The sequence below is a fragment of the Bos grunniens genome, chromosome 10 (assembly GCF_055505025.1).
Source record: "Bos grunniens cultivar Pamir isolate PY7600 chromosome 10, Bosgru_T2T1.0, whole genome shotgun sequence".
Lineage (NCBI taxonomy): Eukaryota > Metazoa > Chordata > Mammalia > Artiodactyla > Bovidae > Bos > Bos grunniens.
Genome location: NC_141174.1, coordinates 91,609,701 through 91,624,837, shown reverse-complemented (window position 1 = coordinate 91,624,837; position 15,137 = coordinate 91,609,701). Strand labels below are relative to the sequence as shown.

Genomic DNA, 15,137 nt, shown 5'->3' with positions numbered 1-15,137 from the left:
GGCATGTACAAAAAACAACAAATTATAGTATTAATTTATTTCTAAATTGTTAAAGGGAGGCAGTTTCACTGTGTGTTTTTAAAGAGCTCTATCTTTATTTTGAAATGCCATTGGGTTGGGTATGTTACCAGGATGCAGCAGAGGAAGAGCTTGTCTTATATTTGCTTGATTTATTTCCTTCTATTTGAATTCTCAATGATTCTATTTTTAATCTGTATTATTTTTCCCTTGGAAGTACTATGGGATTTGGAGTTCTTATTTTGGAAATTAAAAAAGAGAGATTTCTCTGAAATGTAAAATAAGACTATTGTGATTTAAAATAATTATCTCTGATATTTTGACTTTGTTTCTTCATACTTAGCAACCAAATTTTATTTTTTATTTTATTTATTTGAATTTCCTGTTTACTGATACTCTTGTATGTCCTTAGTTCCACAAAAATCGCTGTTTATTAAACTCACCTGAACCAGGGAAGAGCAGCCTCTTGAATATGCTGAAGTCTCTTCTGAATTATCAAAGATTAATTTCAATGTAATTTTAATATGCTTTGTATTTCACCTCTTAAAAAATAAAAAAGCCTCTTTTGAATGGTAATATTATTCCTATTAGTCCAGTAACAAAAGTGACTTCTAGTTACTGCAAATCAGGAAGAGATTTATTCCAGGAAAGAAACTCCTGATACTTTCTAGGCTTTGAAATCATATAAAGGAAAACTGAAAAAAGAAAAGCCTCAGAAATAATAAAAATAATGAAGAATACTAGAGTTTTAATTAAAACTTTCTCTCATGCAGTTAGATTATACTTCAGTTCAGTTCATTTGCTCAGTTGTGTCTGACTTTTTGCGACCCCATGGACTGCAGCACGCCAGGCTTCCCTGTCCATCACCAACTCCTGGAGTCCACCCAAACCCATGACCATTGAGTTGGTAGTGCCATCCAACCATCTCATCCTCTGTCCTCCCCTTCTCCTCCTGCCCTCAATCTTTCCCAGCATCAGGGTCTTTTCAAATGAGTCAGCTCTTCGCATCAGGTGGCCAGAGTACTGGAGTTTCACCTTCAACATCAGTCCTTCCAATGAACACCCAGGACTGATCTCTTTAGAATGGACTGGTTGGATCTCCTTGCAGTCCAGGGGACTCTCAAGAGTCTTCTCCAACACCACAGTTCAAAAGCATCAATTCTTCTGCACCCAGCTTTCTTTATAGTCCAACTCTCACATCCATACATGACTACTGGAAAAACCATAGCTTTGATTAGACGGACTTTTAATCCTCCATTCTATTCACGTGTCTGAATCATGTTTGTCTCAACTTATAACGAAACACCATGGATTTGAACCTTATTTTTAAGCAACTCGCAATCTAGATAGGGAAATAAAACATGCTACAGAAAGTTAAAATTCTGTTTATATTTCCTTGCAGATTATTTTTTGTACATTTATACTAAAGGAAAAAATGACATATAGCTGTTAAAATATTTCTTTTAAAGTTGTGCTTTTAAGTTTAAAATCAGAAATTGATTTAGAAATATGAATGTTAAAGATAGCATAAAGGTTGACTTTTAAATAGTGTAATTTACTGTATATTGAAAAATAACTCCAATGAAAAGTATACTTTATATGTGTTCTTTTTGTTGAGATACATTAAGAAAATAAAACATTAAGTTTAGAAAGATAATGAAAAAACTTTATTTTTAACTTTTCAGTGTTTTTTTCAGGTAAATCAGAAGACTGAAGCACGGCATATACTCACCTTAGTCCACAAACACTTCTGTACTAGACTTTGTAAGTCTGACATGCCTCACGTTCATATGTCATTTGACATAACTTTATTTAAAACGTCTCTCACTGTGCTTATTTTCTGATAAGAATTGTTTTATTTTCTGGTGAGATTAGGTATAATGCAGATTCTTTTTCCCAAGTGAATTTAACTTTTAATTAAAGTAACCATTTATTTGACAGTTCTTTGTAGTTGCAAGCTGTCCCACTGAAGGTAGTCAGGAATTCAGAGATGTGTAAGTTTTAGTTTATCCTCAAACAGCTGAACGCTGTTAGGAAAGTTAAAGCATGAATGTAAGTAACTGCAGTGCAGAGTATCTCAAAAGCCAAAAGAAATATACAAGTCTTACTTATATGTGAGGAAGAGAGCATCTCATCTGTTTGCAATGATAGACATCTTTACTTGGTTTAAAAATATGATCACTGAACCCAAAGCCCAAATACATCACTCCAACTGAAAGCAAAATTAGTGACTTAGGCCATTTTATTGTAAGATTTTACTCTTTGAATAAGCTGACAAAGCAGATTTTAATCCACAAGTTAAGCCATCTCAAATAATTTAAACTTGCGCAGAATATTGTGGACATTTGAAGTCACACTAACTGTGATGTTGGATAGACTATTTGTCCATTTATTTAACAAATATTTCTTATGTGTTAGACTTTAAGATGGAAAATACAAAGTTACTTAACAGGTTATTGCCCTTGAACAACAACTTTTATCAGTTGTAGGAAAGAAATCAAGAGATTTATTTCAATGGACTTGAATTTTGCATTTGTAAAATAAAGGAGAAATTCGTACTTTAAGTGGATTTTTAATAATTATTATTAAAATCATAAAATATAAACAGTGAAAAGGACCTTAGAGATCATGTAATTGAAATGAAAGGTTTCTTTTTTTTTTTTATTAGTGTTTTTAATAATAGAGTAATCAGATTAAGGGGTAATCAGTGAGTTTGGTGACTTGCCTGAGGAGTATAGCTTGTTGGTGTCTGAGCCTTTACTATTTTTAACTCTTAATCTTATTTTTCATTATACCTCATTGAATTCCTGCACATAATTGTATTTGAAGCTTGATGTATATTATAATTTTGGTGGTAAAAGCATTATAACAAAATTTTTAGTTTTAACACATGATATTTAAGTTTGGTGGAGTACAAAAATTTGATACATGTTTTTTTCATACTTATTTGAATTTTTCACTGTCCCATGTATTATGTTGCCAGCATTTCTACGTTTAACATTTTTTGTAAATATGATTCCATGACTGCCATGGTATCTTCCATGTGCTGTAGCAGAATTTAGCTATCCCCTTGCTGCTGGCCTAGATATTTCTCCTATAATGCTCTGATGAAATTCTTTATAGGTATTATTAGGTATTAGACCACATTTCTAAAAATAACATATTAATACATAAAACCCTCTACATGGTATTCGAAGTTCCAGTCTTTGAAGAATTTGATAATGTCCTTTTGTCTTTGCTTTCTCTCTCAAAGACTGTATTTTCTTAAATTGTTTTAGCTAAGTAAAATACTAATTCTAAGAAATGTTCATTGGAATACTGTGAATTTGAGAAGCATTTATAGATACCCATTTTATCTTTTATCCTTCAGCTGGTTACATTGAGAGACCTCAGTTGATTCGAGCAAAAGTGCCAATTGTGAAGTTCAGGGATAAAGTCAGGTAAGTAATTACTGAATTTTTTCAGTTGCTTTAGATAATTTTTAGGTATTCTTCTGAGGTAGATAATTAAGGAGGGTGTGCTGTTCCCTAATAGCTTCATTAGTTTTTGGAAATGATTTGTTCTCTTAGATGATTTTTTGAAATAATCTGAGCAGTTGTTCATGTTAACTCTCTTAGCTATTCTGGTTGACATTTTGAATATTTGAGACTGTTCGTAGCTGAAAGAATATAGTATCTTAGATTTTTAAATGATCTCTTCCTTTTGGAAATGTAATATGCTCTGAGAACATATCTTAATTCATGAAATTTGATGCATATTTATATCAAAAGAGGTTGTTACTAGTATAATTATATCTACATGTTCTACTATTAATAGTTTGGGTTCTGAATTTCTTATAGGCATTATTATTAGAATTTGTATAGGTATATACACTTGATCCTCATTATTCATGGATCCCATATTTATGAATTTGCCTACTTGATAAAATTTATTTTGTAACCCCCTGAATTAATACTTGTAACACTTTTATGATTTTATAAAGAGTGGGAAAATTTTGAGTCACCTGATGTACATCTTCCCAAATGAGTGTAACAGTATGATACACTTGTCTTTTTGTTTCAACTCTCATACACTGAACAGATTGCTTTTCACAGATTAGTTAGTGTGTTTTTCACAGTTTTGTGCTTTTGTGCATGAATTTGCTGTTTAAAATGACCTCCTGTGCTGAGGTGTTGTAGACGTTTTGTGCACAAAGCTGTGATGTGCCTTAATGGAGAAGGCAATGGCACCCCACGCCAGTACTCTTGCATGGAAAATCTCATGGACGGAGGAGCCTGGTAGGCTGCAGTCCATGAAGTCGCTAAGAGTTGGACACGACTGAGCGACTTCACTTTCACTTTTCACTTTCATGCATTGGAGAAGGAAGTGGCGGCCAACTCCAGTGTTCTTACCTGGAGAATCCCAGGGACAGAGGAGTCTGGTGGAGGCCGTCTTTGGGTCGGACAGAGTCGGACATGACTGAAGCGACTTAGCAGCAGCAGCAGCAGCAGCAGCAGCAGCAGTACTGCTCTGCAATGACTTCACTTTTATTGAATGAACAGTGTATTAAAGGTCGTTAAATAGAAAGTTACATAAAACAAAGTTACATATTGATCAGTTGATGAAAATGTGACTGTAGGCATATTGATAAATAAGCTGATGAACATGTGACTGGGGGCTCCTGGAAACCTAACCCTTTATTTCCCCTAGGAGCAGTGGCTTAGTAACCACCAATTCAGTGTTTGTGATCACTATGTAGAAAATAACTACAGTAAATAATCAAAACTGACTGAATATATATATTTTTTCTTTTTTTTTTTTTGAACAAATCTTTAGGTAAGTGGTGGCTCAAACTTTGCCCTTCCTTCATCCAAACATCCATCCAGTCTATAAAGATTTACTAAATTTCTCTCAAGTAACAGTGGAACTTTATTTTTCAATGGTGGAGTGTTTTTAAAGCGCAAAGATATAGGGAGATAAAACATGTAAACAAAACTGTTTAGCTGATTATAATCATTTTTTAAAATGGTGTAGTTGTAATATAAACAATAAAACAAACAGTAAATATAAATAAAACTTAACTGATTATAATTGTTTTTAAAAATGGTTGTAGCTGTAACTATATAAACAATTTTATTCTTTTTCAATTTAAGATTATCATACATGGTTTTTTCGTTGTTAAATGTTCTTTATAACCACCATTTTATCTTCCTTCTATATATGCATCATTAAGAAAAAGGAACAACTGCATTTTGATCATTTGGATATAACTGATGTTAATGTTTTGGTGTAAACCTTTCAGTCCCTTCTTTATGCATATGAATGCATAAGAGCTTTTAAAAGTAAAATTGAGCTCATACTTTATTACTTAGCAATATGGCATGAATGGTTGAATCATTGAATATCTTCTGGCTTAATTTTCAATCACTTTATAGTATTTCACTGAGTGGATTTACTGTCATTAACTTAACCATTCCCTGTTTAAATAAGCATAAAATTCTTTCCATGTTAAGGATTACTTCAAGTAGAATTGAAGAAAGCACTGGATATTTTTTAAGCTCTGGATTCATATTTTTGGAAAGTTTTTAATTGCAGACTAGTTTCCATCTAAGTGTTTTTTTCCTCTTTAAGTTACATAGAGGGAGTGCAAACTGGTTTCAGTGTACATTTGTGCAAGCACAATTAAAGAATGTAACTCTACTGTTACACCATAAGTTTCCCAAAGCCAAATACATCTGAAATTTTAATATCACTACCCATGTTTATTAACATGCATGGATATGAAAGATTATAGGATTTCTTTTCCCATAACAAAATCTGAAATGGTATATTTCAGATTTTACAGTTAAAAGCTATAGAAAGGAATTTTATGCTTTTTTTTAAGGCACTTTTCACAAACAGACTCACTGTACAGAAGTTTGACCTGATAGTGTATGAGCCTGTTACTTATGCATTAAGTAGTCATTTTGAGTTTAGCCGTTCTTTATATATACCATTGTTACTGCTGTGTTTTCTAAATTGTGAATTGCATGATACCCTTGGTTTCAAAGAAGTGTCCCTTCTGTTATGTGTTTGGCTCTTACTGTTTTTACTAGACATCAGTAGCCAAATTTGTTGTGATATTATAATTTAGTAACCCTTTTGGAGAGAAAATAGACAGAGCTTTTATTTTTTTTTCACCTGTACTTTATTTGGCTTTTCATTCCTATTGTTTTAAAACAAATGTTGCTGTCATTCAAAATTGATTCAGAATTTATAACAGTGGGATAACTTGCCCAGAAATGTGTTTGGTCATACAGTTTTGTTTATCTGGAGAGTATTACAAAATGAAAACTTTTTTTTGTTAAGAGTAATTGGAGCCTTATCGGTATAATACGTATCTTTCAGCATCAGATCATACTAAAAGTTGTCTTTGGGCCTGTGACGTTTTGTATCATTGGATGAATGGATGGATATAAATTTAGTTACTAGGGAGTTAGTTTAATTTGTACTTGAGCTGAAATTTTTATCTTTTTTTTGAAAATAGTTGTGTGGAGTTCGACTTGAATGTAAACAATATTGTTGGAATAAGAAACACATTCCTTCTCAGAACTTATGCATACCGTAAGTTTTCTTGTGTTTATTTTCAGATAATTATTACCTTCTGTTTATCCTTTATTCCTTTATAAAGATGTGTGACACCTCTTTAATTATGTTTGTGTACAATATGTCTCACTTTCTTATATATGTAATGTGTTACTACACTGAACTCACATACCACCAGAGTTATATATAGCTCAGTAAAATGAATTTTGATAGTTGGTAATTTTAAAAAAGTAAAGTATGTTTTATATAGAAATAAGACGTATTTATGGTAAGCAAAATGTTTAATTGCAGGAGGGATTGCTCTTTCTATTGGCATGGAGTTGGGAAATAATGTAAACTTTTAAGGAAACTTGAAAGAAGAAATGTCTTCTTACCATTTTTAAGTTTTAATTTTACTTTCAGTTGAAAATCGAGTTCGTCCGTTAGTACTGGTGATTAAGAAGTGGGCCAGTCACCATGATATAAATGACGCCAGTCGCGGTACTTTGAGCAGCTATAGTCTTGTACTGATGGTTTTGCACTATTTACAAAGTAAGTATTATGGGTTTTTTTCTAATTTAATTAAAAATGGAAATGCAGTTAAACTTGATTATATTGTCTTTCCTGTTGATCTTATATTCAGATATCATTTTAAAAGGTTTTTTCTAAGGCACATAAAAACCTTCCTACTTTCCTGCTTTGAACAACTGTTTTAGGTAATGTTACCCCTGGAAAACATTATAAAGAAGTTTCACTGTATTTTTAAATTTGACAGTTTTCCTATATTTTCTTTGGTATTCAGAGAACTTTCACCACTGTATTGTAGACCCATTGTCTTAACCCAGATGAATGTGTAGAGGCCTGTAAAAATAAACTCAAGCACCATTCATGATGTTCTTTTTATTTTTCACTTGAGCCAGGAATTAAATTATTTTCCTTTTTTTTTTAAATGATTTTCTTGTTGGTTTAAAGGAGCTTTTATTTCTATGGGCTGTCATGGAGATTGGATGAAATACTTGATATTAACGTAAGACCATTTACCAGTATGTCTAGGCTGTGATGTGTTCGGGCTTAATGTTTCACAGTTTAGAAAGCAGTGTTGTAATATTTATGTTTATGCCCTTTCACTCAGTGATTTCATATCTAGAAATTTATCTTCAGACAAATAATGAGGGATGTTTATATGAATTTATATAAGGCTATTTTCATGGTATTTGTTGAAATTAAAAATAATTTAAGATTATTAAAAAAACATTAATTTAATGGTTAAATTAATTATGATATATCCTAATAGTAAATTTATATGAACACTAAAAGTCATGTTTTAAAGTTATTGAAATAGGAAACTCATGATATGCTGTCATGCACAGTAAAATGCCAATTTTATTAAAAAAATAGTTGCTATGAATGTGTATATATTCATATGTATACAAATATTAAAAAGGTATATGCCAGAAATTTAGGGTTATTTATAGACAGTAGTATTTATTTTCTTTATATATTACTATACTTATAGATGTTTTATAATATATATTAAGTAAGTATATTTTTAGCTGAACAATGAAATCAAATGAATTTTTTTCAGATTCTGAGAGGGACTTAAAATAGTTTAAATGGGCCAAAATTTTGTGATTCAGTGATGATCCGAAAGGTTAGATATTCTTAACTATTTCGAGCTAATTATAATATTTTTGTTGCTGAACAGTCTTGGATATATACTAGTTTGATGGTTGATTTGCTGCGCCAGAGCGATTTGAAACCTGATGTTGGCTGTTTTAGATGCTACTTTACATGTCACCAGTTGTTTTTTTTCAGTTTTACAGTTCAGTGTGAAACATACTACCTTTGATGCTTTTATAGTGAACTCTGTTCTTTTGTGGGTTGCAGTTTACTTTCATGAAAAATGGAATTGTTTAGAAATAATTCTTTTATAAAATACATGAAGAATAATATGGTTAACACTTATGTATTACCACCTAGTGTCTATTCATTTTTTAGTTTTAGTTGTGGTTTAAACATTAGATTTGACTAAAACATATAACATGCATGAACATTCACAGTATGTGCCCTATCCCGCCATTCTTTGGGGTTACATTAGAAATTTTAATTTGATTGCTTTTTTAGGAAATGCGCTTTAATCACAGAGGCCCCATGGAGGTTTTGTAAGCAATAATTCAAATATTAGTGGGACTTCCCTGTTGGTCCAGTGGTTAAGACTCCACACTTCTGCTGCAGAGGACCTGGGTTCCATAACTGATTGGGAAACTTAAGATCTTTCATGCTGTGCAACGTGGCCAAAAAAAAAGACGAATTCAAATATTAGTATTTTACCAGTGTAATAAAATCATGTTAAAATTTGGTATAGATTTTGTTAAATATATTTTATTCTTGACAAAGTGGTTTTATTTACTAAGGTGATTAATAATTTATGGTACTCTAATCAGCCATTTCTAGGTATTTGTTAATAGACATCAGCTACCCAGATATACTGTGTAATTCTGTACTTTGGCAGATTTAACCCATTCCTCCCTAGAAGAAATTAGAGAGATTGAAATAAGTAATTGCTTTCCTGTCATGTAAGAAAATACACCTGCTTCAGGTGTATTGAGCAGTTCTAGCTCTGCCACAGTTAACTAATTTTTGTGATATTGGCCAAGTAATTCTACCTCGCTGGCCTTAATATTCATCTGTAGCACTAACAGATTAGATGACCCTTAAGTTTCATTTAACTTTAAATGCTTTAATGTCTTTTCTGCCATGAACAGAGAAAGGAAATGGGTCCTCTCTATGTAGAAAGGATGAAAAGGTTAACTAATGCATTTCCTAGCACAAATTTCAACAATCAGGACTGGAACATGCCAGGCTCTTCTGTCCATGGAATTTTCCAGGCAAGAATACTGGAGTGGGTAGCCATTCCCTACTCTAGGGGATCTTCCCAAACCAGGGATAGAATCTGGATCTCCTGCATTGCAGGCAGATTCTATATTGTCTGAGCCACCTGGGATTGTCTGAGCCCCAATTACAAACTACGTATGCTTGAAAATGTGACTCATGAAAGCATGAGGGGAAAACTCATTGAGAAGAGAGTTTACTAGCAATCTAATATTAAGAGTTAATAGTAAAGGCAAAAGTGTCAATTGGTTAGAAACAATGATACAAGTGAATGAATAGTCCTGGACTGTTTACCATGCTACCAGGTATAGATCTATCTTTAGGCATTTTTAAATTGTTCTTGCATTTTCAGAATTAGTGGTTGTTTAGTGTTGATGAGGATCTGCTTTTTTTTTTTTTTTTTTTTTAAGTAGTGTAATCTTTGATGAATTAGCATGGAATGTGAATGTGTATAAATTAGTGAAGGCCTGACAAGAAAGCTCTCATTCGAAATACAGGCAAAGTAAAATTGTATAGATTAAATCTGTTCAAGGTATTATCTGTTGATCATATCTTTTAATAATAAACTTGTCTTATTTTGCTTTTGAGAGAGCAAAATGTTATGACTTCAACATAGATGTCATAATAGATGTTACAGAGATTCTTCCAGAATCTATATTGCTTTGGAATAAAATATTTGGAAAAACTACTAAATGTTTCGAGGTTACTATCAGGATAGCATTGATAAATAATTGCCAGAGTACATTAATTGCTTCTCTAATGACTAGTATTTTTATATCTTTAAGGCAAGGAATTTATCGAACGATAACCCTGCCCTCAAAAACTTCCACACTGCTTAGTTCTAAAGACTCTTCATCTATTGAAAGACACTATTCCAGTGGTTTGTGTTTATTTTTCTCTCCTAGCATTCTAGTTATGATTCTGTCACTAGAATGAGATAATATTTAAAAAAATTTTTCTACGGTCTTTTATTTTACTGGGAGTATTCAGTGGGTATAGAATTTAGATCTCTACACTTAAAACTTAAACTATTTTTTAAATTTAATTTTATTTTTTTATTATTTTTAAATTATTATTATTTTTACTTTACAATATTGTATTGGATTTGCCATACCAAAAAAAAAAAACTTAAACTAATTTCTAGTAAGAGTTTTCAATTTGATGTCTGTGTTATAATAAAAATTATTAAAATGCTATTAAAATGTTAGACAAAGACAAAGACTTTTAAGATTAAGTGACTGGGGCTTGAGTTTATTTGTAGGGTCTTCTAGAATTTGAGCATTTGAATGCCTTTAGGGAAAGAAAATATGTAGCCTTACTTCCTGAGGGTGATTCTGGTAAGTAATGAGTGAGTTTTTTTCCCCTAATATTCTTAGTCATATATTGTGATCGTTCCATACTATCATGGAAATTTATTCTAATTTTATTTTATTTATTATTTTGTTCTAATTTTCAACTTGGGAGTGAAGTGTGATACAGAAAATACATTTAAATAAAGCATCCTACTTTGTACTATGTGGTAAAAATTTAAACATTTATAATCATAGTTGGAGACCGTGTAAATTGATCATAATGGTTGATTTTGTGTTCATTAATGTATTCCAGTTTATTTATTTAAAAATTTTTTATTTAAAAATTTTTGCTAAACAGCAGGTTAAAAGTGAATTAATGATTCTTTGTTACTGAATTTATTTAATAACAGTTGACTTTTGAACAGCATAGGTTTGAATTGTGCGGGTCTACTTACAGATTTATATATATATATATAGAGAGAGCAGTATTTATTACATGATCTATAGTTGGTTGAATCTGTAGATTTAAAACCTCAGATATGGAGAGCCAACTATAAAGTTATATGCAGATTTTCAACTGTATAGGGGTTGGCACCCCTAACCCCTGAATTCTTCAAGGGTTAGCTGTATATATAATGTATTTATAATTCTTAAGCACATAGGTTACTGTGGAGTATTGTATTGGTCTTTAATCTTAAAGAAATCTTATAAATGTATTATTTGTATCTTACCATATTCAAGACACTGTATTTTATAGTTATTTCTTATATTGTAAGTATTAAGCATTTTGCCTTTTGTGTTATTCCATCTACATTATAATGATGTGAAATTACAGTTAATGTATTTAATGAAGTTGGATTTGGGGAAAGCTATTGAAGGGTGAAGAATGGCAGTTAAAAACTACAGTGACATATGAAGATAGTGATTCTTGTGTATAAAATTTTATTTTATAGTGGATTGGTACAGATCTCCTGATTTAGATTTCTAAACTTTGCTGAGGTTTTCTTTTTTAAAACATATAAATGAAGTTGAAGATTTTTTTCAGTTGTTTTTTCCTCAGTAGATCAATTTTCTAAAACTATCTCAATTTTGATATTATTGTTAGAAGAAATTAAATAATAAAGAATTATGATAGAGCTGTTATTCTTATGATGTAGTGCCATTGGACTGCACTTTCAAAGTTTTTTTTGATAGTTACAACCATCTGAACAGTGTCTGTTTAATATCTGTAGCACAATCCTTGTCTTGCTTATTTTGTGTGTGTGTCTAATGTTGGACCAAATGTGTGTCCATTTATTGGTGATCTATTTTTCTAAAACCATGTAAGGAACATTGTTTTACATAGAAGTATACATGACTTATTAATAGACCTTAAAATGTCAACTTTGATATATTTTTAATTTTAATTTTTAGGGATCAGAATTAATTTCACAAAATATGTGAAAACTGTTGAGTTTTAACATAAACCCTTATAGTCTAGTCTTATACCTGGGGGTAGCTGACAAATTATTGCTTTGTAAAATGAATTACATGAATCACGGCAGCTTTAAACTTTTTCTTTTTATAGCCTTACCTGAACCCATCCTTCCATCCATCCAAAAAATTTACCCAGTAAGTGTTTCTTATAAATTATTATAATACCTGTTATGACAGTGTATGTGGAACTATTATGTGCAATATTATTGTGAATATAAAAGTAGAAATAGTTACCATCTAAGTTATGATAATATTTTCTACATAGGCTGAGATAAACATTGACCACTAGAATGTTAAAAATGTTTCATACAATTTTTTGGAAGTCTCTGCTATTTTGTTTGATTATTAGCAGACAGTCTTGTCCTTTATGTTAATGATGGAACTTTTTGTATAACAGTCATGATTATCATTAATGGCAATTAAATATACTTAGTTGGTGAGGGCACATTTGGACTCAGACCAGTTTTTTTCATGTTACCTTAAAATATAATTTTAGAACATTTCTTTAGTAGCTCAGAAGTTTTATAGCCCAACATACGTGTAATTTGAAATCAGGGGAAAAAATTTCACCTAGAGCCAGACATCCCGGAATGTGAAGTCAGGTGAGCCTTAGGAAGCATTGCCACAAAGCAAGTTGAGATGATGGAATTCCATCTGCGCTAAGAAGTTGAACAACTGGATAACCTTTTAATGTTTCATTTGATCTTATTAAGTAACATTCTAACAGGTAACATGTGCACTGTCCTTGTGTGTACATTATTAAGAATCCCGGTGAAGTTAATTAGAAACCCTCAAGAAATGAAGTGTGCCTACTAGAAAAAGTTTAATATATACTCAGTTTGAGTTTAGAGAAACCTAGGTAACGTACATATTAATAATCTATATGAATATTTTTGTTTCTTTTCTAGTTTTAATGTTCTTTTCTTTTTTCCAGATTTCACTGTTTCTTTGTTTTATTTATATAAGTCTTACCATTTCTGTTTTCCTCCATAGTCATTCTTGTTCCTGGTTTTTTTGGAAATAATATTGAAGCTGCTTGCATAGAATGTTTGACCAGCCTTTTAAAACCACATTTTTTACCTGTTAATTTATAAACTTTTAAGAAGAGTTTTCTAAACTTACTAGTCATGCTGTATAGGAAACATAACATCCCTGTTGAGTGATCAAAGTTTTTCAAAGAACATATTTTATATGTATGAGAAAATATAATAAATATATTGACATAGAATCTAAATTAAATGTAACATAATCTTTGATGATTGAGAAGTGATGTTCTTGTTTTTGAACATCAGTTATTGCAATGCTCACATGTGAGGTGCTGGATAATGGGTTCACTGTAAATAGAGTCTTGCTGCAGTGGGGGCCTCTCAGTTCATCGGTGGTTGTCTACGAGAAGAGACCATTTAACAGGAAGAACCTTCTGGAATCTGTCTCTATCTTCCTCCTTTTAAAAATAAATTTCTGCTATGAGGAACTATTATAATGAATGTACAGTATAGCTGGGTATCAGTATTTATGCTTTTTTTTAAGTAGTATGACAAGACTTCAGAAAGTGTAGAAATGTAAGTTACGTGAACTTTTGGACCTATTCTTGAACGTTTTCTTCCCTCTGTAAAGTATTAATTTTTTAGTTCATACTGAAAAGTCAAAAGATAATGACTGGGTGTTTACTATTTCATTTATTGTCCCAACTTTATTGTTCTTTAAACACCTAGGTTTCAGTGTAGCAAGAGCTGCATATATTGTTCAACAAACAAAGGATTTAATAGTTTTAACTTATCCTTTAAAGAATCTATTATTGTGTTTTGAAAGATGCTTCTGTGGAAATCTTACTTAAAATGCTGTACTATATGGAACTCTTTTTACTAATACAAAATGCTGATTGAGTTTCAGTTTAATAGCATTATGCTGAGAAACAGAAGCATTACTTTTATGATAAGATACTCAAATTCTTACTAGTATATTCTAGTTTAAAGAACCTCATTTTTATTTCCGTGTTTATTTTTCTAATCACCTACCTTTCTCCCATCACTGGGTCCTGATTTCTGTTCACATGCACTACCTCTAAACCTATATTCTCCATCCTCTTTCGCTAATAATTTTATTTCTACACCTGTAACCAGGAAATAGATTTAATACTAGCCCAGCTCCAAGGCTTTGAAAAGTATTAATATCAAGCCCTGCTAGACTCAAGAATATCTAACTTGCTTTCATGTGTGGTTACATTGTCCTAAATATTTAAGCCACATTACCTTTACTATAAGATTGATACTTACATGGATAAGGACTTAATACCCACTCTTCCACAGGTTTTTTTGTATTGTATGAAACTTGTAAGTCAATCAGTGAAGCATTTTTTTCCGTGGTCCATCTGATGGAGCAATTAAATTAGCTTGTTTCTTATTACTAGTAGTAACTATCATTTATTTATTATCTATTTTATATCAGAGGGCTTCCCTTGTGGCGCAGTTGGTAAAGAATCTGCCTTTAATGTGGGAGACCTGGGTTCAATCCTTGGGTTGGGAAGATCCCCTGGAGAAGAGAAAGGCTACCCACTGCAGTATTCTGACCTGGAGAATTGCATGCACTATAGTCCATGGGGTCACAAAGAATCAGACATGACTGAGCGACTTTCACTTTCACTTATTTATATCAGAAAATATAACTTTTATGTACAGTATCTTCAGTCCTAAGCAAATATATTCTCCTTAGAAAGGTTACATGATTGATCCAAGCTTTTTAGTCACGAATTATGAATGCAGGAACTGGTGTTTTTTCCATTATACTCTGCTTGCTGGGGAAAGGCAGAATGATAGTAGTAGTCAATTTGTGTTGCTTACAACATTTTATTTATTTATTATCTAATTGTTCCTATACAGATGTATTTGTATACCTTCAAGAAAAGCTGATATGACA

The 15,137-nt window shown here is 31.6% G+C and overlaps 1 protein-coding gene across 20 annotated transcripts in view; it reads left to right on the top strand.

Annotated features, from left to right (window-relative positions):
• Positions 1-15,137, top strand: part of TENT2 (terminal nucleotidyltransferase 2) — a 60,680-nt gene that overhangs the window by 26,567 nt on the left and 18,976 nt on the right. For 6 of the 20 annotated variants that reach the window (XM_086323092.1, XM_086323089.1, XM_086323093.1 and 3 more), the window contains 5 exons: positions 1,716-1,782; positions 3,389-3,458; positions 6,524-6,600; positions 6,985-7,113; positions 12,313-12,356. In XM_086323092.1, the coding sequence (XP_086179218.1) occupies positions 1,716-1,782; positions 3,389-3,458; positions 6,524-6,600; positions 6,985-7,113; positions 12,313-12,356 (387 nt within the window). Of the gene's footprint in view, positions 1-1,703; positions 1,783-3,388; positions 3,459-6,523; positions 6,601-6,984; positions 7,114-12,312; positions 12,357-15,137 lie in introns of all 20 variants that reach the window. The other 14 variants (XM_086323086.1, XM_086323083.1, XM_086323087.1 and 11 more) reach the window with 3 other exon arrangements.